We start from the raw sequence: 22,255 nt of genomic DNA on the forward strand, positions 1-22,255 counted from the left end.
TAAGTTCAAAGATATCAAAATAGTTACAGTGGTTTTTACTTGGTGTTGAGATAGTGGGTATTTTAGCTTTTTCTTTAACATTCTTCCTGGATTTTCCAATTTTTTCCACAATGAGCATACATTACTTTTGAAAAAATGAGAAAAAGACAAACATTTCTTTAGAAAAAGAATGATGTGGCCGGGCGTGGTGGCTGATGCCTGTAATCCCAGCACTCTGGGAAGCTGAGGCAGGCAGATCACGAGGTCAAGAGATCGAGACCATCCTGGCCAACATGGTGAAACCCCATCTCTACTAAAAATACAAAAAATTAGCTGGGCATGGTAGTGCGTGCCTGTAGTCCCAGCTACTCAGGAGGCTGAGGCAGGAGAATCACCTGAACCCGGAAGGTGGAGGTTGCAGTGAGCTGAGATTGCACCACTGCACTCTAGCCTGGTGACAGAGTGAGACTCCATCTCAAAAAAAAAAAAAAGATGCCATCCACCGCTAAGGTGAGTCTGTCTACATTAGGTGAAGCTTGAGAATTTCCTCCCTTTGCTGCTGTGGGAATGTTCATGGAGTCTGGCTTGAGAACACCAAGCTAAACTGACACAGGGATTGGTGAATGGTAGGACACGAGACTGGGATCAGAAATAAAATGATAAGGTGAGGGGCAGGCAGCAAAGGGGAACACAGATACAAACAGGAAGCAAGCATAAGCACCCAGAAGTTAGGTTGTTAAGCCCAAATCAAGATGACAGGGAATAGGAGACAAGTTTGGTCAGGGCTAAGAGCTAACTTTTTAGATCAAGTCAGGCCCACAGGCTGGGGCAGGAAGAAGGCAGCGCCTGGCAAGCTTAACTTCCTAGGGAAACTTCCTTGCTGGCTTCTGAGTTATAATCAGAATCTCTGACCTGCCTAATTACTCTACCAGGTAATAACAACTCTCAAATACAGCAGCAGTGCTGTATTTGCAGCCAGGATATAAAAGCTGAAGACATGTTAGTTCATTTCCATCATCATTTCTAACTATGCAGCAAGAGTATTTATCAAACCCACTGTATTTATTAGAGGATTGTTCCTCAGCTTTCAAATGTGTCTTGCACAACAAAGCAGAATATCAGCCTCCTTTGAGTGACTGACTGCATTTTAAATCATAGCAGGAACAAGTTTTGATGGAAAAAGCTTCAAGATACACTTGGGACTTCTCGGCTCCATAGTGAGAGGCAGCTACACAATAATTTAGAACAAAGAAAAGCGAGGAGAATGCTATTTACTAAATAAATATTGCTTTTGAAGATAAAATATCCTACTTAAGATCAGATCTGGTGAATGACATGACCCAACAGGAATCCCCTCCAGGATGAGTAAAAGTAATGGAGATGTCTATGATGAATAACTGAAAAACACAGTCCTGGAAAATATCACATCAATATTTGTATACAATTGGCAATAATAAGCAAAAAGTTGTTTTTTCTTTGTTTACCAAGCTATTCAAGCCATTGTTAAAACCATGGCAAATACACATGTAAGTCTAAGTGCAGCTCTAGATAGCTCCTTTAGGAGAACCATGATATCACCAGAAAGGAACTTAGCATACCTTTTGTTTATAAGCTCCTTAACATGAATGTCCCAGTTGTCTATTTCAGAAAAACAATTGAAACTTATACGAGACAGCCCACGAGCATGCGACAGAACTAGAGATTAGCACTGTGATGCACACATGTAGCAATGGCATTAACTAGTCGTGGCTGGCTTAGCAGGTCATAGACCCAGTACTAACTATAGTGTTAAGTTATCATTCTAAGATCAGAAAAATATTTAATAAAGAATATCAGGCAACACAAGTTGAAAATATTCCTCAACATAAGCACTTTTGCACAAGGAGCTTTTAGAAAACCTGTGGCATAATGATACTCTCGCCACATCTGAGAAGGCAGCATGAAGTAGGTTTGTTTTCACTGTTGTTGTTTTTCTTTTTTTAACCAGTTGTTCTAAGTTACTAGAATAAAACAAAATCATAGCAAAGGCATCTACACTTGGTCTATATTTCTAGCAACTGTCATCTTCCAAAGCAATCCCATAAGTACTGACTGGGGGAAAAAGTCAAATTATATGACATAATCAAATTTCTTCTCTAGAAAGCCAACACCACCATGAATTATTGTAGAAGCATTTTCCTTTGGAGAGGAAAAGAGCCAGGAAGAAGTCAACATAAACCTCTAGGCAGAGTACTCTGCCAGGAAAATGACTTCTAGTGATGAAAACACAAGGCAGATGTTCTAAAAGTAATTTAAAATTTAATCAGACACGAAGTCTTCCAAAACCATTACCTGTGTACATTCAAGACAACAGCCACAAACTGGATTTTTAGAATAATCTTTGTTACCATCTAAAAATCACATTTCTTCCAGGCCAATAAGATAAAATGTAATCTGTGAACTAGCAGAATTTCAGCATTTTCAAAAATTAAGTTATTGAACAATTGCTTTAAAATAATGAATGTGTCTTGATTTGACTAATTTACACCAACTACTATGTTTCTTCTTTATCCTTAGGGTACAAATTCTATTGAACAGAAGATCAAAAGAAACCATTCTTACCATCATATTTTCTTAATTTGTAAGAATTGAACTAAATTATAATTTTAACTCATTAAACCCAAATTATAATGACTATTAAAGCTGCTCATTTGATATATCTGCATTATATTTGTAAACTAGGTCATAACTCAAGAATATAGTAGTACATTACAATTGGATTTCTAGAAGTTTCAACCTAAATTTTCTCTGTATTGTACTTAATGGTTTTCAATCATTTTCTGGTTTTCTATTTTGAGTTAGATTTAAAAATCAGAAAAACATTTTTCAAGTTCAAGAATTGCTTATATGTGACCATTATTTTAATTTTGTACCAGCAAATCCAAAACAATGGAATTTAATAAAAAGTTCTTCAAACTATTAAAGTAACTTAAAACCTCTTTTAAAATTGAAATTTTAGTTTTATTTAAATCTACTTCTTAGAGCATCTTTTAGCTGCATTTTCCCCCTACCTCAGTGCGTGAATGCAATATATCATTCTTGGTATGTTTTTCCGATCATAGACATCTGTTGTTTCTGGATAAAATATCTGGAAAACAAAAGAAACAATATTTATTATATGTTTTGCTTCTCACAAGTATTTTAACTTCCCAAAATGACCCTATTTTGATTGTCCTTGCTATCCTATAATTATTTAAATATAGAGGAACCTCTCTGCCATTGCTTCATCTTGCTGTAGAGATAGACCAATCGCCATATCTGGACCCCTGCCTGACAGCATGCCTCTTAGTGGTCCACAGGAGGATGGTGGGGTCCCCAGCCAGCTACTCCAAGAAGGCTGTGTCCACAGTGCTAGTGGCAGTGTTTCATTTCATAGGGCATATGAGCACATGTGGGCTCTGCCTCCTGTAGCCTTCACACTCCTGTGACTTCCCAGAGGTCCCATGGGCCTGAGAAGGGTGTCCTTGTTATTAGCCACTTTATTGCATTGTTAAAAACTTGGCATATGTGCTCTGTAGACATGTATACATGCATATACAACACACACACATACATTAAAAAAAATCTGTTTAAAGTAAGACATTTTCACCAAATAAAATCTGGAAAGTATATAAGGTATGAAGGAAAAACATCTATGACCCCACCTCCCAGATCATCACTATTAGCGATTTTGTCCCTATTTTTCTTCTGGTCTTTTTTTCTGTATGTCTCTGATTTTTTTAGGTTTATAGATATGTGTGCATGTGAAAACAAAATTGTACTTAGTGTAACCTGTTTAAAACACTTAACAGAACACAATTATTTCCCATCCTCTTCATTATTCTATAAGATTATTTTTAATAGATGTATATGATTCGTTTATATTTTTGAACCCTAGCTTAGCCAGTTAATCCATGGTTGAACATTTGTTTTGCTTCTAATTTTTCCCTATTATAAGCTACTGCAATGAATATTTCTGTATTTTCTGAGCATCTGATTATTTTGGATAATCATCTAAATATGAAATTACTAGACTGAAAGGTCTGAACCTCAAAGTTTTGAATACACCTTCACACTCTTTTCCTTTTTCTAACATGTTTTATTTTAGGTTTGGGGTACATGTGAAGGTTTGTTACATAGGTAAATGTGTGTCACGGGGGGTTATCCTACACACTATTTCTTACTCTTTTTCTTAAACTTGAAACTAATAGCCTGATAAGAAACAGATTTCAGGCCAGGTACAGTGGCTCACGCCTGTAATCCCAACACTTTGGGAGGCTGAGGCAGGCGGATCACCTGAGGTCAGGAGTTCAAAACCAGCCTGGCCAACATTAGCCAGGCGTGGTGGTGCATGCCTGTAATCCCAGCTACTTGGGAGGCTGAGGCAGGAGAATTGCTTGAACCCAGGAGGTGGAGGTTGCAGTAAGCCAAGCACGTGCCACTGCATTCCAGCCTGGGTGACAAGAACAGAACTTCATCTCAAAACAAAACAAACGAACAAAGAAATCAACAAAAGAAACAGATTTCAGAGTGAGGCACCAAACTTCTCTGTTCCTAAGCACACACAAAAAATAATTAAGCTTGAGGCTTTTAAAATTAAGATAATCATTTAGACATTATTTACTTTAAGTAAATATTTTATAAAAACTGACATCAAAAACTAAAATAATGCATCATATGGTAGTACTTGATACTCAAGTGCAATTTCCTATTGGTCATTGAGAAAAGCTGAGAAAAGAAAGAAGCAAAGTTTCTTGAGCTACAAAATATATAATTACTAAGTACTTAAAGAAATGGCAGTAGCCTAAGAAATTTAAAAAGCCTTTCCAACTTTCCTTTAATGCATTTGCTACTAAAGTATCAATGAGAAGAGGATCCCTAAATTCAGAAGAGTATTAGCTGGGCATGGTGGTGCTTTGGAAGGCAGAGGCAGGTAGATCACCTGAGGTCAGGAGTTCAAGACCAGCCTGACCAACATGGTGAAACCTCACCTCTACTAAAAATTAAAAAAAAAAAAAAAAAATAGCTGGGCATGGTGGAGCACACCTATAGTCCCAGCTACTTGGGTGGCTGAGGCAGGAGAATCACTTGAACCCAGGAGGCGAAGGTTGCAGTGAGCCGAGATGGCACCACTGCAGTCCAGCCTGGGCGACAGAGCGAGACTCCGTCTCAAAAAAACAACAAAAAAGAGTATTACCGGTTTAAAGTTCTCTATGTAAGCAGAGAACAACTACAATTGCCTCTTCCCTTTTCTTTAAACAAGAATCTTTTATATTTATATTTCTCCTGGAAAGCCATTATAAATGTCTTCCTTCAGCAAGGAGATGAGATCAATTTATCATTCACCAGAATGTTTTATGCAGCATTGTATTTCTGGCACCTAGCATGATACTGAGCACAGAGTAAGCACTTAATATTGATAAATGAAGGAATACCAGTTAAATATGATACATCAAAGTCAACTCAGTACAGTCTCTTGCCCCTGCAATGCAATATATCAATGACTTCATAATAAAAACCAATGTTAAAATAAAATCTGCTCTATAACACCACTTGTTTGGCCCTAAATACATACGATTTGAAAAGGTTTACATCAAATCTATCAAATCCAATGAAATTATCTGAATTTGATGTTGCCTTATACAAAACAATTCTGTTTAAATTTGTTTTTTATTAATCGGTTTATCATCCAGTCTCTAGTTAGTAGTTGCTACATTACAATCCAGAAATATGAATTATGTATTATAGCCAGTTCCTAGAAGGAAACAGCATTTAAAGTTCTGGGCATTTTAGGAGAAGAGGAAATAGTTTGATTAAAAATGGCAGAACAAAATTTAAACATTGATCATTTCAAGATAAAATGAGACTGACCTAAAACAGATATGAGCACAATTATATTAAAAATGGGCATTAATAAATTACATTTAAAGAATCTTCTGTTTCTGTGGTGGTGGGTGTTTTTCACTGCACACCTGGCACAACAGAGGTCTTCATAAGCCAGTAGCTTATCCTCTTGACCTCCAGCGAGACCACTCCTAAATAATTTTTTAAAAATAGCTGTACAGGCCAGGCATGGTGGCTCATGCCTGTAATCCCAGCACTTTGGGAGGCTGAGACGGGCAGATTTCCTGAAGTCAGGAGTTCGAGACCAGCCTGGCCAACATGTGGAAACCCTGTCTCTACTAAAAATACAAAAAATAGCCAGGTGTGGTGGTGCCCACCTGTAACCCCAGCTACTCGGGAGGTTACACTTGATAACTCGGGGGGTTATCCTACATACTATTTCTTACTCTTTTTCTTAAACTTGAAACTAACAGCCTGATAAGAAACAGATTTCAGGCCAGGTGCAGTGGCTCACGCCTGTAATCCCAGCACTTTGGGAGGCTGAGGTGGGCAGATCACCTGAGGTCAGGAGTTCAAAACCAGCCTGGCCAACATTAGCCAGGCGTGGTGGTGCATGCCTGTAAGTGATAACCCCGAGAATCACTTGAACCTGGGAGGCGGAGGTTGCAGTGAGCCGAGATTGTGCCAATGCACCCGAGCTTGGGTGACAGAGCAAGACTCTGTCTCAAAAAAAAAAAAAAAAAAAAAAAATAGCTGTACATACTAAGCAACACATAGGAGCAAGTTATTGACCCAGATGGGTCTCAAGGACCATATACAGAGTGGAAACGATGTGACTCAAAGGATACCTGCTGTATGATTACACTTATATATTGTGCTCAAAATGCCAAAACTATAGAGATCGAGAACATATTAGTGGTTGCCAGGGAACAGGGCTGGGGGAGGGATGCAATCAGAAGGACCACTCTTCTGTGTGTCTGTGTCTTGATTGTGGTGGTGGTTACACAGATCTATTCATGGGATAAAACTGCACAGAATCACACATACATGCACACACATGCCCACTTACACAAATAAATGCATATGAAATGGTGAAAATGGAAAAAGGTCTGTAGTCTAGTTTACACTAACACACCAATGTCAATTTAACATGTACTGCAGTTAGATGTCACCACTAGGGGAAAGCTGAATGAAGGATACACATAGAAGTACTATTTTTACAACTTCCTGTGATTCTATAATTATTTCAAAATAACAAGTTTAAAAAAATAGTTCTACAATTTTTATCAAATGTAATTATTTCCTCATTTCCTCCACTTGCCTAATTCTCTCACAGACTTTAGGATGCCTGCTCTTCAAATTTAACAAGCACTGAATGTTTGCTGAGTTAAATTATATTTAGGAGATCTATTTTAGGAATAAGAGCTATAACCCACTAGCCTTTACAAGTGATATTATGATTTATAATAATAATTTATACGCTGGGCATGGTAGCTCATCCCTGTAATCCCAGCACTTTTGGGATGCCGTGGCGGACAGATTGCTTGGGCTCAGGAGACTGAGACCAGCCTGGCCGACAAGGCAAAACCCTGTCTCTACAAAAACAAAAACAAAAACAAAAATTAGCTGGGCATGGGGCAGCTACTTGCCTGTGTTCCCAGCTACTTGGGAGGCAGAGATAGGAGAATCACTTGAACATGGGAGGCGGAGGTGGTAGATTAAGCCACTGTACTCCAGACTGGGCGACAGAGCCAGACTCTGTCTTGAAATAATAATAACAATAATTTACAAAAAATAAATTTATAATAATTTACAGTAATAAAGTGTATACTAATACAATGAGATTTCTTTTTTTTTTTTTTTTTTTAATAGAGACAGGGTCTTGCCATGTTGCCCAGGCTGGTCTCAAACTCCTGGCCTCAAGTGATTCTCTCACCTTAGCCTCCCAAAGTGCTGGGATTATAGGCATGAGCCACCACAACTGGCTGAGACTTAGAATCTTTATGTACAAATAGCAACACAAGAAAGGGAGTTGGCTATTTTAGATAGCTCACCTATCTACCAGCTATAGCTTGTTCTGCCTTTATTTTGTGCACAATTTGACCTGGCTGCTTTCAATCTGGGCACATCCCTCATTCTGAGTTCTTGCCATATGTTACTTTGGATAGGTCTTTCCATGTTTTTTAGTCCTCACATTTCTCATTTCTACATTAACATAACCCAGTCTCCAAAGTCATTGCTCATAAAGAGATGTTTGTGTACTATCCCTTTGCCTTTCTAGTTCAGATTCCAGTGTGTGAAGGCTTACCTTGGGTAGACCAATAGACTCCATCGCTCTTAACCACTGGACGGTATTATCTGTGTGTCGAAAATGAAGGCCGGACTTCTAAAGTGACGATAGGAGGGAAAAAGGGAGAGAAGGAACCACACAAAAAGTGAGTCATTTGCAATAACTTTTTTCATGTACAGGATGCTTTTCAATTGTATTTCTCCTGGAACAGAGTTATTAATGTTCACATAAAGCAAACAGAGGCATGCTAAAGGATGTATCTTGGCAACATCCCAACCATCTGTGATGAACCATGAATTTCCATAATTCACACGTTTGAGGTAAATTCTGAACTACAATCTCCAAGACTGTTTAATGTCTAGCTCATGCTTAAGGATGTTTTATGAGACACACGTACACAGGCGTGGGTGTGTACGCACATACACACACATGCATTGTGTCCAGATTTTGGCAACCATGGCTGAGAGGCCTAGCAACTTCAGAAAAAGACAGGATTTTTAGAAGACTACATTTTTTTTTGTTCTAGTCATGAATAGAATATTTCTGCAGAAAACCTGGAAAATAGGAAAATATAGCAAAATACAAAGATGAAAACAAAAACCATCCCACAATTCAGAACTAACTTCAGTATTGGTTCTTCTAATTTAACCCTGATCTTGGCCTTGTATATAAGAAACAAACCTTCAGCAGAAATATTTAACAAGATCTTTTTCTATCCCTACAATAAAAATAGCTTTTGTGTATCTCCCATTTCTTCTTTATAGCCCTCATCAGATAGTCATTCCTTCTGCACAGCCTGTAAGTATAGCATTCTTGCCTGTATCTCATAAAAATTTATCAGGAATGAACCATTAAGAACTTTAAAATGATCTTGTGCTTTTCACTAATTAAATGCATAGCACAATGTTATCTATTTATTGTAATTTTTAATAAATGTACAAAACAATAACTATAGCAAGTTTTACCATATAACTAACATTCAGTAGTAGATAATCACATTCAGAAAGTTTGGCTCTTCCCACCTTCTGTTACCTTCTACAATCTAATAATTTGTTGTATAAAAAGAGATATACCTAGTGCTAGATGACGAGTTAGTGGGTGCAGCGCACCAGCATGGCACATGTATACATATGTAACTAACCTGCACAATGTGCACATGTACCCTAAAACTTAAAGTATAATAAAAAAAAAAAAAAGTATTTTCATTGCTGTTAGAAATTATAAAGTATAAGCAAATTAACATTTGACAAATGTTTATGCCTTCTCAATGGTGGCCACTATTCGTGATTGAACCATGTGTTCCAATCACTTCATGTAAATTAACCCTAATTTTCAAAACACCCTGAAAGGTAATTATCATTCCTATTTTTTTTTTGCAGTGTTCATAACAGCTTTATTTTAATAGACCCAAACTGGGAATAATGGAAATGTCCTTTAGTGGGTGAATAAGATTAAATAACCTCTGGTGCATTCACACAATGGAATAAATTCCTATTTTTTAAAGATATGGAAAGATAGACCAAAAAGATGATGTGATTTGCCTAAAGTCAAGTAGTTGTCAACTGGCTGACCTAGGATTCAAGACTATATCTCTCCGGATCTGAAAACCTTCCCTATGCTAACACTCTACCAGAGAAGAATGAAGGACCTAGATTGTTTGATTATTCTTTGGAAGGCAAAAATTAACTACTAATGAATTAGATAGAGGAAGGGAGAGTTGAAGGAAGGGAAGAAGGAAAAGGAATAGGAATAAACAGAGCCCAGAGAGTTGACAGGTCAGGCTATACTGTTTGAGTGTTTATAACTCAGCAAAAATTTGCTTATGCAAATAATTTTCAGACAAGGCCACTCTGTGACCATGGAAGAACAAGATAGAAACAATCCACAATCAAGTCTGAACCAAGACAGGTATGAGAACCCTCTGTGCCACAAAATAAATAATGTCCCCCTCTTCCAACTAATATGCGGTACTCTGCTTTCTTTACTGATGACAATCTAAGTCCCTATTCAATCTTCCCACCACTTAGATAAAAATTACCAGGACACCAAATTGATCCCACTTTCTGACGACACCCAAAAGAAAATGGGTTCTTGCTTCCCTAAATCCCTACTAGAATCACCCAGCACAAGCCCAAATCTACTCATTTCTCTTCTCTGTGGCAATATGGGTATGCACTTTTCTTGCCCAACAAGTTAAATAAACCTAATTTTGTTTGACCACAGAGGGCTTCTGGTGTCCAAAACTGGTGGGCTCCAACAATCCCAAATTACGTAACAAAGACACCCATGTGTTTAGTGGTCTTGTTAGCAAAGTAATCTCAGGAAAGATAGAAATCTCTCTGAACCTTGGTTCCTGAGCCACAAAATGCTTCTTTGAGTTGCAGAGATTAATCTGAGAATATATGGAAGGTATTTAGTTGCAAAGTGCACCTAAGAATGCAGTAAATATTAGCTATTTTAATTATTACAGTACAAGATTAGGCTTGGAACTTTCATTTACCTTTAAGGTCAGAAAAAATTTCAGTGCTTCATGTTAAGAGGCACTGAAGAAAAGGGTGGTTATCTTGGTCATATTTCTGCAACAAATGAAATGACAGATTTCAAATCCTTCATCCTTTTAAACTACCTGAGAATGCTGACTTCAGAATCCTATGATTCATGTTAGCACACTTTCGTTAGTGAATTGCAGCAATAACATTGTCAATATACTGAGTTTGCTTCACTTAGAATGAAAATGGTCTTCTAATTAGGCTTGAAATAATCCCAGTCCACTATAATCATCTTTAACAAGTCTTTTCTTCCCGCTCCAGTCCTGTATATTACTATTAGATGAGGTGACATGTCTACAGTCAGATTTAGCCAAGCGTTGCTGTTATCCATACACCTAATTTCTTTCAGGTATTAGACCAGGAAGTATATGCTGTTTTTCCACTGCTGAGCTATTACACCAGCAAACATGGTTCATCTAGTTTAAACTGCATAGATGAGGAATTACATTGTCATCATTGGATGCTAACATCCTACATATTGGAATTAGAGCATTTTAAAACCAGGAGGTAGTTTAGAAACAAATAACATTATCCAAATTTGCTTATTTTACAGATGAGGAAACTGATGGCACAAATAAGTAAGATGCTTGAGTTGACCTAACTTGTTAGGCTCAAGGTTAAGACTCCCTTGCAGAATCCCATAATATTTGGACTTCAAGTCCAAATATTATACTCATTTTACTGCTCAAGTACCTTAGAACAAGCACTGCCTCCAATATTCACTAGATGCTCATGTCTATCAGGCACCATGCCAAGTGCCCTGCATGGATCATTTTGTGCCTCACAATATCTCCACAAAGGCAGATACTGTTGTTATTACATTGAGGATCTGTTATCTGAAATGTTTGGCATTAGAAGCGTTTCGAGTTTCTGATTTTTACAAATTCTGGAATATTTGCATCAGACATACTGACTAAGCATCCCTAATCCCAAAATCCGAAATCCGAAATGCTCCAAGGAACATTTCCTTTGAGTGTCATGTCGGTCTTCAAAAAGTTTTGAATTTTGGAACACCTTGGATTTTTGGATTAGGGATATTCAATCTGTATTCCCACTTCACAGGTGAGGAAACTGAGGCTCAGAGAGCCAAAGTTAATGGCGAAGCTAGACGCTGAAGTATTTTGATTCTACAGTTCACACTGCTAACCACTGTGTGCATGCCTTCCCTATCTAAGGCACACCTACCTATTTGACAAGAACTTATTACAAACCTACAATTATCAAGGTGCTATTCAGAGTACTATTCATGTTTGAACCTTGTCAGACTGAAACCTCTCCAAGGAAGGCCCTTCTGTCCACTCCTCTTTCTCCTGCCTGCCCCAGTCTGCTTGGGACCACTCTCTAATCTCTCAAGTCCCCACCATGGAAACCTTCCTGGCCCTTCACCACCAAACACCCCATTTAGAATGGACAGGACTGCTCCCTCCTCCTTGGTCATCTCCCACTGTCCACCCAGCTGTCTTCTCATGGCCCTCCATCCATTTCTATTTCCTTTTCAGGATCCACCCTTGGTTTTCCCTCTCGAAGCAGTTCACTTCTTGTCTGTGCAGGTCACTGCCACCTGGACTGAGTTATTCCCTCACTGGACTCTGTCTCCCCTCTCATCCTCCTTCTGGTTTGTTCTCTGTATAGCAGCAACTGATGTTTCTGAAGCGCAAACTGCATCATATGGCATCACAAGGCTTCTGATTGCTGTCCCCACAACGTAGCATGAAATCTCAGGTGCTCCATGGGGCCTGCATGGCTGTGCAATCTCATCTCTGCTCTTCCTGGCCTCATCTTCCACCACTGTCCCTTTCAACCACTCTGCTACGGACAAGCTCTTTTCCTCCTTGTGGCAAGTCTCTCACAAATGAGCTCCCTCTCTTTGGACAGTTCTTCCCGGTGCCCACCCCTGACTGCACACAGGTGACTTTCTTCTCACTCTTCCATCCTCAGAGTAAACTCCTCAGAGAAGCCCATCTCCTGGCCGTTGCTATCTACCCATAACACTGGCTTTCGTGTCTTCCTTCAGACACTTATCACAATTCACAGTTATAAATTCACTTAGTCTGCCTCCCCGCCACCACAAAACCAGGCCCTTGTCTGCTTGGCTCACTATTCTGCCGTTAGTGCCTAGAATAGTGCCTGACATGCAATGGGTCTTCATAAGTGTTGCATGGATGAATGAATTCTACCCTATATGTATTTCTATCATGGTATAACTTTATCTTCCTTCCCTACAACTGTATTGCAATTTGGTATATTAATGTTTATTCACCTATTAGAGCAGTGGTTCTCAACTCAAAGTGCAGAAGAAAAGAATCACCTGCAGGTGATTTATTAAGAGTACCGCTTCCTGGGTCAAGAGATGCTGCCTGACTCAGTAGTCTGGGGTGGGACCCAGGAATCCAATTTTTACATACACCCATTAGGTGGTTCTGCAGGAGGCTTGAGCACCGTTCTTAGAGGAAGAGCGTCACACTCAGCATACTGAGTATGTACCAAATAAAGCACAGAAGGTAAGAAAAGGAATGGAATCCTTTGGCTTATGTGAAACTATTGTCATTCATTCCTTCATCCAACAGCTATTCCCCAAGTACCTACTGTGGATAAGACCCTGCACCATTTGCTGGGGATGGGGCATAGAGGCACATACGGTGCCTGCCCACTTTACAATACACTATGGCATGTGCAAGAGAGACTGTGTCAGGAGCTGCAGTGCACATGGCGTGGGCATGTAACTCAGACCTGGTGTGGAGGGCGGAGGTGGCCATGGAAAAAATACTTATAACTGGAAAGTTGAACTCTAATACTCAGGACATCTTTCCAACCCTAAATTAATGAGGAACTAGGGTTGTACATAAGCTGACAAAGAGAAGGGGGTAGCACAAAAGCTCCTGTCTGCCTAACTGATGGTCATCAAAGCTGCCAGGGCCAAGGCTGACATATTTTATGGCTGCAGTCTAGGCAGACCCTGCAGCGAGAGCCTGAGTTCACTGAATTCATGGTTTCCAGATGGCACAAGGGGCTGGGGCTGGGTTATTGAGCGTTCCCTCGTGCTTCAACATCTTTGCCTTAGTCCCATGATTTAGCTCTCCTTGCAAAGGGCTATGTGACATGCTTCAGTCCTGAAGAACACAAGATCAGGAAGTTGCGTTACCTATTTGCTAATATTTATCTCCTTTCATTTTCCTATGAGAGATGAAAAGGCCCTAAAGTAAGATTTTATGATTACATGGCAAATCACTCAAAGTTTCCATCAAGAACACTAGGCACTTTCAGGGATTTAATAAAGAAAAAAACAAACCTCTTTTCTGCAGTCAATCCACAGAGGGGTCCTTTCCATTTGTCTTATGTTTTTTTCTTTTAGCTCAGCAAGGAGGGGCTCCCACGCCACAGCTGGCCACGACCTCCCTCCTGCTGTGCCTCCCTCCTTCCTGCCCCTCTCCCAGCGTCACCTCTGTGCCATCCGGCCTTCCAGGGATCTGATGGGGCAGGGGTGGCCTCCCTCTTGTGATGTTTCACTTGGGGATGTATGTCACCACCTGCCTACGCCCCGCAAGTATTTTATTCCATAACCAGAAATTGCAAATATTATTTCCCCTGTCCCCATCCTAAAGATAAGTTGCTATTCATTTAAATAATAGGATATCTGATGCCAGGAGGAGAAGGTACCTGTTTAAGTTGCCATGAGGCAACTGCCATGAGGGCCCCGAGCTGGTCAGGAAGGACACTCCTATATTCAAGGTATACAACATTCCAGGAAGAGAAAAGAACTAGCACACATACTGCTCTGAGGCTCACTTCCATGAAGGGCCCGTCTTCCCAGCCTGATTCTCACAGTTCATGAAAGCCAAAAGAAAATCTGTAATTCCCTTTCAGTCGAGCTGGAGCCTACTCCAACTACGCTTTAACTCTAACATCAAATCTACATATGTGTTGGTACTGACAGACCTAGATCTTCATTATAACCAAAATAAAAGCAATGAAAGAAAGACAAGCTGTAGTCTAAAATGTGGACTAATATTTATTTTGTGGAGAGAGGATACAGATGGTCTTTTTCTGGGCTTCTCTGAATTTCTAAAAACATTTCTCAAAAAATTTTTCTAAACTTCAATTTTAGCCGGCTAAGTGATTGTTTTATTGTGGAAGATTATAATGAGCTGGAACTCTGGAGTGAAACTTCATGAACACAAATTTGATTTAATAAATGTAAACATTTTTATTTATAACATTATTCAAGGCAAAAACTTTTGCTCAGTGACCTTTTTGACCAGACTAGGAAAACAGACTCAAAATAAATTTGACAAGTAATATTGTCTACTGTTAACCTTAAAGATTATTCAAACATTCTATCTGTATTTAATATACATATTTAAAGAATATATTTTGCCTAAAGAAGTGAAGGGTACTATGAATCATGCAATAAATGGGAAATCATTCCTTTTCCAACTATATGCAACATATTCCCTACAGCTGTAAGAGAAATAACTGTTCAGAATACTGGAAAATCTGCAGATAAAAAATATTGATATAAAGAACAGAATGCATTAAAAAAATAAAGATCAAGTTTCAAAGAAGCTTTAGAAACCTTGACCTGCAGCAGACAAGAGGTCACATATTGCAGAATAGAACACCAGACATTTAAAAAAATCTGTTTTGAGGATACATTGCTAATGGAGGAGCCTTTTAGGTTGGCGTTGGCCTTTTCCTTTTCCTTCTGAATATATAATTTCAAATGTAAAAAAGTAGACAGAATAGTATAATGAACTCCTATGTACCCATCATTCAACTCAACAGTTATGAACTCATGGCCAGCTTTTTATCATCTGTCTACCTTCCCCTCAATTATTTTGAAACAAATCCTAGATGTATCACTTCATCTGTACTTTGATATGTATCTCTAAAAAATCAGGATTTTTATTACTATAAAATTGATATTTATTTTAGTTTTGTTTTCTTCTCCCTGCTTCTTCTAAATTTAAATAACAGTGCAGTTTTTATTGTTGATCTTTCTTCTTCTTGCTATTATTATCTTAGAGACAGGGTCTCACTCTGTCACCCAGGCTGGAGGGCAGTGGTGTGATCATAGCTCACTGCAGCCTTGAACTCCTGGGCTCAAGCAATCCTCCTACCTTGGCCTCCAAAAGTGTTGGGATTATGGGCAAAAGCTACCACACTCAGCTGTTGTGATGTTTCTAAAAGGGCTACAATAGCTTTTTATTTTCTAATGCTTCCCAAATTAGCCCTGAAACAATTCTTAAAACTAGTTGTACACAAAGTGGTTAGTCATATCTTGCTTTAAACATGAAATGGAAAAGAATTCTTGGCTGATCATTCGACCTTCCTACTTGTTTTATCATATTGGCCCTAACTCTTTAGGGCCACAAGTTCAAGTGAAAAAAGGAGTGGTAGCATGCCCCCACTTTTACCTTTACTGGCACTAATAAAGTCAAGAGTGACTTCCATGAAGGAATAATTGGCGGAGGCATTGGGAAGCCCCATAAGTCAGAGGTGTCTTAGTGTCAGACCAGAAATAGAAACACTTTGCTTTTTAAAACTGCTGCTGCCTCAGGAATGCTATTAACAGGCTCCAAAGACATTCCCCAGCCCCCCAAATCCTTACAGAAACACTAACAGCAAAAGAAGGGAGAGGATATGAAATACCAAACTTTGACTTTTAGCTGGAAGCCAAAACCAATTAGATCTTGGTTACCTTATAACGTGTTTGTTCCACATCATAGATCTTTTTCTCTGATACCATTTTCGGGGCAAAGAACTTGGCTAACTTTGCAAGGTAAACTCCATTCCGGAGCCCTTCTTCCAATTCAGTGGTTGGTGGCAATTCTTCAACTAAGCAAACTTCCATCCACCTAAAAAGATTAAAAAAAATATTAAAGTGATTCCAGTTGGGTAACTTTCTGCAAATGAAGGCATGCAGCATTTCGCTGTGTGTGTTGGAGACAAAGGAAGAAGGATCTGAAACATCTTTCGGTGTCACTGGTGGGAAGGGAAGACTTTCTGGGTGGAATGAGGATTTTGAACATGAGACGAACAGGGGGAATGAAAGCCCAGAAGCGCTGAGCTCACTCCCATGCCAGAGCTCGTCAACTTCACCTTTATCTGAGCCTCTGCCAAGTCTCTTTTGTGCCAAAGAAGGAAAAGGCCAAACCATTTTGTATAGGTGGAATTAGTCCTGCTGACATTAAAGAAAAAATAATTCCAAGTTTATGAGCCCTTGGCAGAGGCAATTCTTATACGGTCTGTGTCTTAGGGAGTGCATAGTCCAAAGTACTATAAAATCTGCAGTTACCTCAGTCCAGGAATGACTACCAGGAAAGGTAGGAAGGCATGGAAAAGGGGCATTGGAATTAAGGAAGCAGACAAGGCTTCTTTAAATAACACAGACTCCTTTTTCCAATACCAGGAACTTATGACAACACACTTATATTTTTTGGGAAGATACCGTACTTAATGGGTTCTGAAAAAAATATTTTAGACAAAGATCAGATTAAACCTTAAGATGTTGTGCCAGTATTGTAGAAAAGAGAACACCAAGGTCATTACTGGCTCAAGGACTTACAGTGGGAGAGGAGACAGGCCAGTTCACATGTCACAATGGTGTGCTGAGGATCTGCCAGAGTCATGAGGATACTCCTTTCTCAAGTAACTATTACCTACTGCAAGATTCAAGAGGCCGGTGTGCAGTTCTCAGCAGGGAGCCCCCAGCCTCCCTGCCACCCAGCTACTGATCTACAAATCCAACTATTAGCGTGAGCACCATATCTATATAGACAGTCTCCCTAGAGGATCATTAACACAGTAGCCACTGATCCTGCCAACACTTAAACAGTAGAGCACTGTGCCCCAATATTAACAACTGATCCCAACCCAAGTTGCCAACACTGTAATATGTCTGAACTGCTTGTAGCTCTGAACAACAACTTGTAGAAGTTCAACAAGCCCCTAATAAGTGGTTATTACTGACCATTTATTAGGCACTATAAAATTGGAATCCAGTAGACCCCCCTTATCCAAGGTTTCACTTTCTGCAGTTTTAGTTACTTGAGGTCAACTAGTCTGAAAATATTAAATGGAAAGTTCCAGGAATACAAAATTCATGAGTTTTTAATTGCATATCGTTCTGAGTAGTGTGATGAAATCTCATGCTATCCCACTCCCATCCCTTCCTCATCACAAGAAGGGTAAGTGCAGTACAATAAGATATTTTGAGACAGAGGCAGAGTCCACATTCACAGAACTTTTATCATAGTGTATTGTTATAATTGTTCTGTTTTATTATTAGTTACTGTTGTTAATCTCTTTCTATTCCTAGTTTATAAATTAAACCTGAGCATAGGTATGTATCTATATGCAAAAACAGTCTATTCAAGGTTTAGTGCTATCTTCAGTCTCAGGCATCGACTGAGGGTCTTTGAACATATTTCCAATGGATGGGAGGGGAATAGTATATATGATAAAAATATAAACATAAGCCTTGCCTTCAAAGAGCATTAAATATAATTAAGAAGCAACACAATTCTAAGGAAAAGCCAGAGAACCATATGAGAGGCTATGATGTGCAATGCTACATGGTAGGATATAATCAGAAAAAGTTTGGGAGTAAAGGGGAATCATTGGGTTATCACTGCAGCAATCAAGGTAAACATTAAAAAGGTGGTAGAACCTGGACTTGGCCTTGAAGAATGGAGTACAGTAAGTCCTCACCTACTTGGAAACTATGAATTTAAGCAAAATAATGTATAACAAAATCAATTTTACCATAGGCTAATTTCTATAAACAAGTTACACTGGGCGCTATGGCTCATGCCTGTAATTCCAGCACTTTGGGAGGGTGAGGTAGGAGGATTGCTTGAGGCCAGGAGTTTGAACCAGGCTGGGCAGCACAGTGAGGCCCTGGCTCTCTTAAAAAAAAAAAAAAAAAAAAGAGCCAGGCATGGTGGTTTGCACCTGTGGTCCCAGTTACTCAGGGGGTTGAGGTAGGGGGATTGCTTGAGCCCAGGAGTTTGAGGCTGCAGTAAGCTGTAGTCAGGCCACAGCATTACAGCCTGGGCAACAGTGCAAGACTCTGTCTCTAAAAAATAATTAAGTTCCTATTGCATATTTCTGGTCACAAAAACATCAACAAACTTCTAAATAAAGACCAAAACACTTCTATGTTAAACACTGAAATAAATGTGAGCTATATATACAATTAAGAAAGATTAACATAAACTTTTAGTATAATGAAGGGACTGGAAAAACAAAAAAAGTAAGAAAATTCTTCACGCTCTTATTCCAGGTCAGGGTTTTGGGTGGCCGGAACCTATCCCAGCAGCTCAGAGGTAGGGGGTTGGGCACCAACCCTGGACAAGATGCGTTCCCATTGGAGGATACACTCAAACCCCCACCACACTCAGTGGGGACTATGTAGCCACATCAGTTAACCTAACATGCACATCTTTGGGATGTGGAAGAAAACGAGTCCCCAGAGAAAACCCACGCAGACCTGGGGAGACCACACGAACTCCACAGTGGCCCCTTCTTTTTCTTCATCAACATTATGAGGAAATGACATCAATGAAACGACATTATTGGAGGACCTGCTGTAGTTGGAAAGGCAGGGAGAGAACCGGAAGCTGGGGAGAACAGAAACTAAAGGCATAAAAGAAACATGGCTGACTCACGAAGAAAACCCAGGGAAGACAGTGGGCCTCTGGGGCTCACAGGGAGAAAAGAGCAATGAAGCTGGGCCTTCCCCGTGAAGCTAGGCTCTGGAAGGTCTAGCATGCGAGGACGGTGTTGACATTTGTAGCTACAAGAAGCAGGGAGCTCCTGGCAGCCTCACCGAAGAGGAGTAACGTGCTGACAGTGGTAATTAGAGAAAATTAATATGGTATAATGGATGCCTCAGAGACCGACTCCTCTGTCAGGCCTTTCCCGTTGTGAGATGTTGAGGGACGGGATCAGCCAGGAAAAAACGGGAAGGAAGACAACCGAAAGACAGTTCCAGGAAACAGTAAGAGGACTTGGTGACAGCTCAGAAAAGGGAGTTGAAAAACAGAGGGCCAGGTGCGGTGGCTCACGCCTGTAATCCCATCACTTTGGGAGGCTGAGGCGGGCGGATCACGAGGTCAGGAGATAGAGATCATCCTGGCTAACACGGTGAAACCCTGTCTCTACTAAAAATACAAAAAAATTAGCCGGGCGTGGTGGCGGGCGCCTGTAGTCCCAGCTACTCGGGAGGCTGAGGCAGGAGAATGGTGTGAACCCGGGAGGCGGAGCTTGCAGTGCGCAGAGATCGCGCCACTGCACTCCAGCCTGGGCGACAGAGCGAGACTCCGTCTCAAAAAGAAAAAAAGAAAAGAAAAACAGACAAGAGATTACCAGCCAGGGAGAGGCACTGGGTTGAAGGGAGGGTTCTGCACCAGGAGTCAGCCACATAGTGGTGGTGTGACTGCAAGCAAGTACCCTCACCTCTCTGAGCTTCAGTTTCTCTCCTCTGCTAAAGGAGGGGTGTTGGTGATAAGAATTTGGTGATAAAGTCCTTGCCAGCTCTAACATTCTAACGGCTGTGAAACTGGAAGAACAAGGAACAGGTAAGATGTGATGATGATGAACTTCCTTTTCACATATCATGCATATCATTCACATCTCATGTGGGCCTTGCGTCAAATAAACTGAAGTAAGAATACCATGAACTTGCTAAATTTGGAAAAGAAGAAATCAATAGTAATGCCACCTTAAAAAAAATATGGCCAAGTTAAGAGCCACTGCTCTAGACCAAGTTTCTAAGCTAAATAAACTAATTAGGGTATTAGGTGATTTCACATTAAAACACAATCTGTTTTCAAATAATTACATTTTCAAATAATTATCTTGGAAAAATGCAAGAAATTGTTTTTTACACAAAAATATATGAATGCTTTATAACAACCTGGAAATTGGGGTATATGTGTGAGGGGTAGGGGCTGGGGGTAAACTGACAATTGGTAGCAAGAGTAGGGCGAGATAAGTTGACAATTGGGAGCAAGGGGCAGGATGCAAAAATAAAAGCTCCCCGAAGTATGATATTTTAGAGTTGGGCTTGTTTTTAAAAAGAGGTAATCACATTTTTGTCTATATTAGGATATATGTGCAGTTGGTTTAAAACACTGATACCAGGCCGGGCATGGTGGCTCATGCCTATAATCCCAACACTTTGGGAGGCGGAGGCAGGCGGATCACTTGAGGTCAGGAGTTCAAGACCACCCTGGCCAACATGGTGAAACCCCGTCTCTACTAAAGACAAAAATTAGCCAGGCATCGTAATGGGCACCTGCAGTCCCAGCTACTCAGGAGGCTGAGGCAGGAGAATCGCTTGAATCTGAGAGGCGGAGGTTGCAGTGAGCCAAGATCGCACCACTGCACTCCAGCCTGGGTGACAGAGTGAGACTGTCTCAAAAAAAATTAAAAATAAATAAATAAATAAAACACTGATAGCAAAAACTTAAGTTAGCTACAACCTATTTAAAATATAGCCATGGCTAATTCTTATGACATTATGAACTGCTCAAAGGCAAAGGCCATTTCTTCTTTCTCTTTATAATCCCTTTGTGCCTGGCAACCTGTTTACACAAAGCAAGCACTTAACATATGGTTATGAAAGATTCTGACTGCTAAAAAGAAAGTTTTCCAAGCATCACAGTTACATCATAAAATATTTTAAGATATTGCCAAAGATTTACAAAATGTTACTTTTTTTAACATTAGGCATCAATAGAGATACCTCTTTTTCTCTGCCTTGAAAGTCAAAAGATGATGCTATTATTATCAAAGACAACTACTGCTTATTGAGCATGATCTTGTGCCAAAATCTGGACTTGATACTTTATGGGGATTATCATGGAATCTTCTCATGATGACCCCATAAGGAAGAGGTGCTATCAGAATCACCATTTGCTGATGATTTTCTGGTGTTTTTCTCAGATGCTGTTGATTTTCTGACATGGTATCTGAGGTTTTCCAAAGCTCAGAAAAGGCTAAGGCTACCCAGCTCAATAAGCTGACAGGGGCCAGCCTCTGCTCCTCTAATTCCAACTTTTAATTTCTCACAACTCACCAAACTGAATCCTCTAGCCTAGTGTAAAACAAAAGTAATAACGAAACACTGCAGGGCTGCTTCCAGAGTAGCGGTAGAGTTCCACGGCTTGGAGACATAGATGTTGTCACTGTTTCAGTATGAGGTCAGAAGATAGTATATTCACTGTCAGGGTTGAGTAGATTCCTGGGGCTTCATTTGTTCTCTCAGAACTTCCTCTTTGTCACCTACCTTGCAACAGGCAGGGTAAATGGTCCAGGTTTCCCCTTGTAGTGCTGTAGCAGGGCAGAGGCAGGGTATAGGAAACTTAGAGCCTATTCAAATGCAGTCACCTCCTCAGGAAGGCCCACAGGCCTAGAGCTCTCAAAGGTCCTTCCAATAAGATACAACTCGGAAACTCCTATCAATCATCAGCCCGTCTAGGAGCAACAAACAAGACTATTCTTCTAGGACAGGTGACAGACTCTGCTGACAGAATAACCAGTCAGACTGGGTACTTAACATTGCTGTAAA

General features: G+C 40.0%; 1 protein-coding gene across 7 annotated transcripts in view; it reads right to left on the minus strand.

Annotated features, from left to right (window-relative positions):
- Positions 1–22,255, minus strand: part of IQGAP2 (IQ motif containing GTPase activating protein 2) — a 304,162-nt gene that overhangs the window by 129,037 nt on the left and 152,870 nt on the right. For all 7 annotated transcript variants that reach the window (XM_001146396.6, XM_009448991.4, XM_063811148.1 and 4 more), the window contains 3 exons: positions 16,379–16,535; positions 8,150–8,227; positions 3,030–3,106 (listed from right to left, as the gene is read on the minus strand). In XM_001146396.6, coding sequence (XP_001146396.1) covers positions 3,030–3,106; positions 8,150–8,227; positions 16,379–16,535 — 312 coding nt within the window. The remainder of the gene's footprint in view (positions 1–3,029; positions 3,107–8,149; positions 8,228–16,378; positions 16,536–22,255) is intronic.

This window comes from Pan troglodytes, chromosome 4 (assembly GCF_028858775.2).
Source record: "Pan troglodytes isolate AG18354 chromosome 4, NHGRI_mPanTro3-v2.0_pri, whole genome shotgun sequence".
Taxonomy (NCBI): Eukaryota; Metazoa; Chordata; class Mammalia; order Primates; family Hominidae; genus Pan; species Pan troglodytes.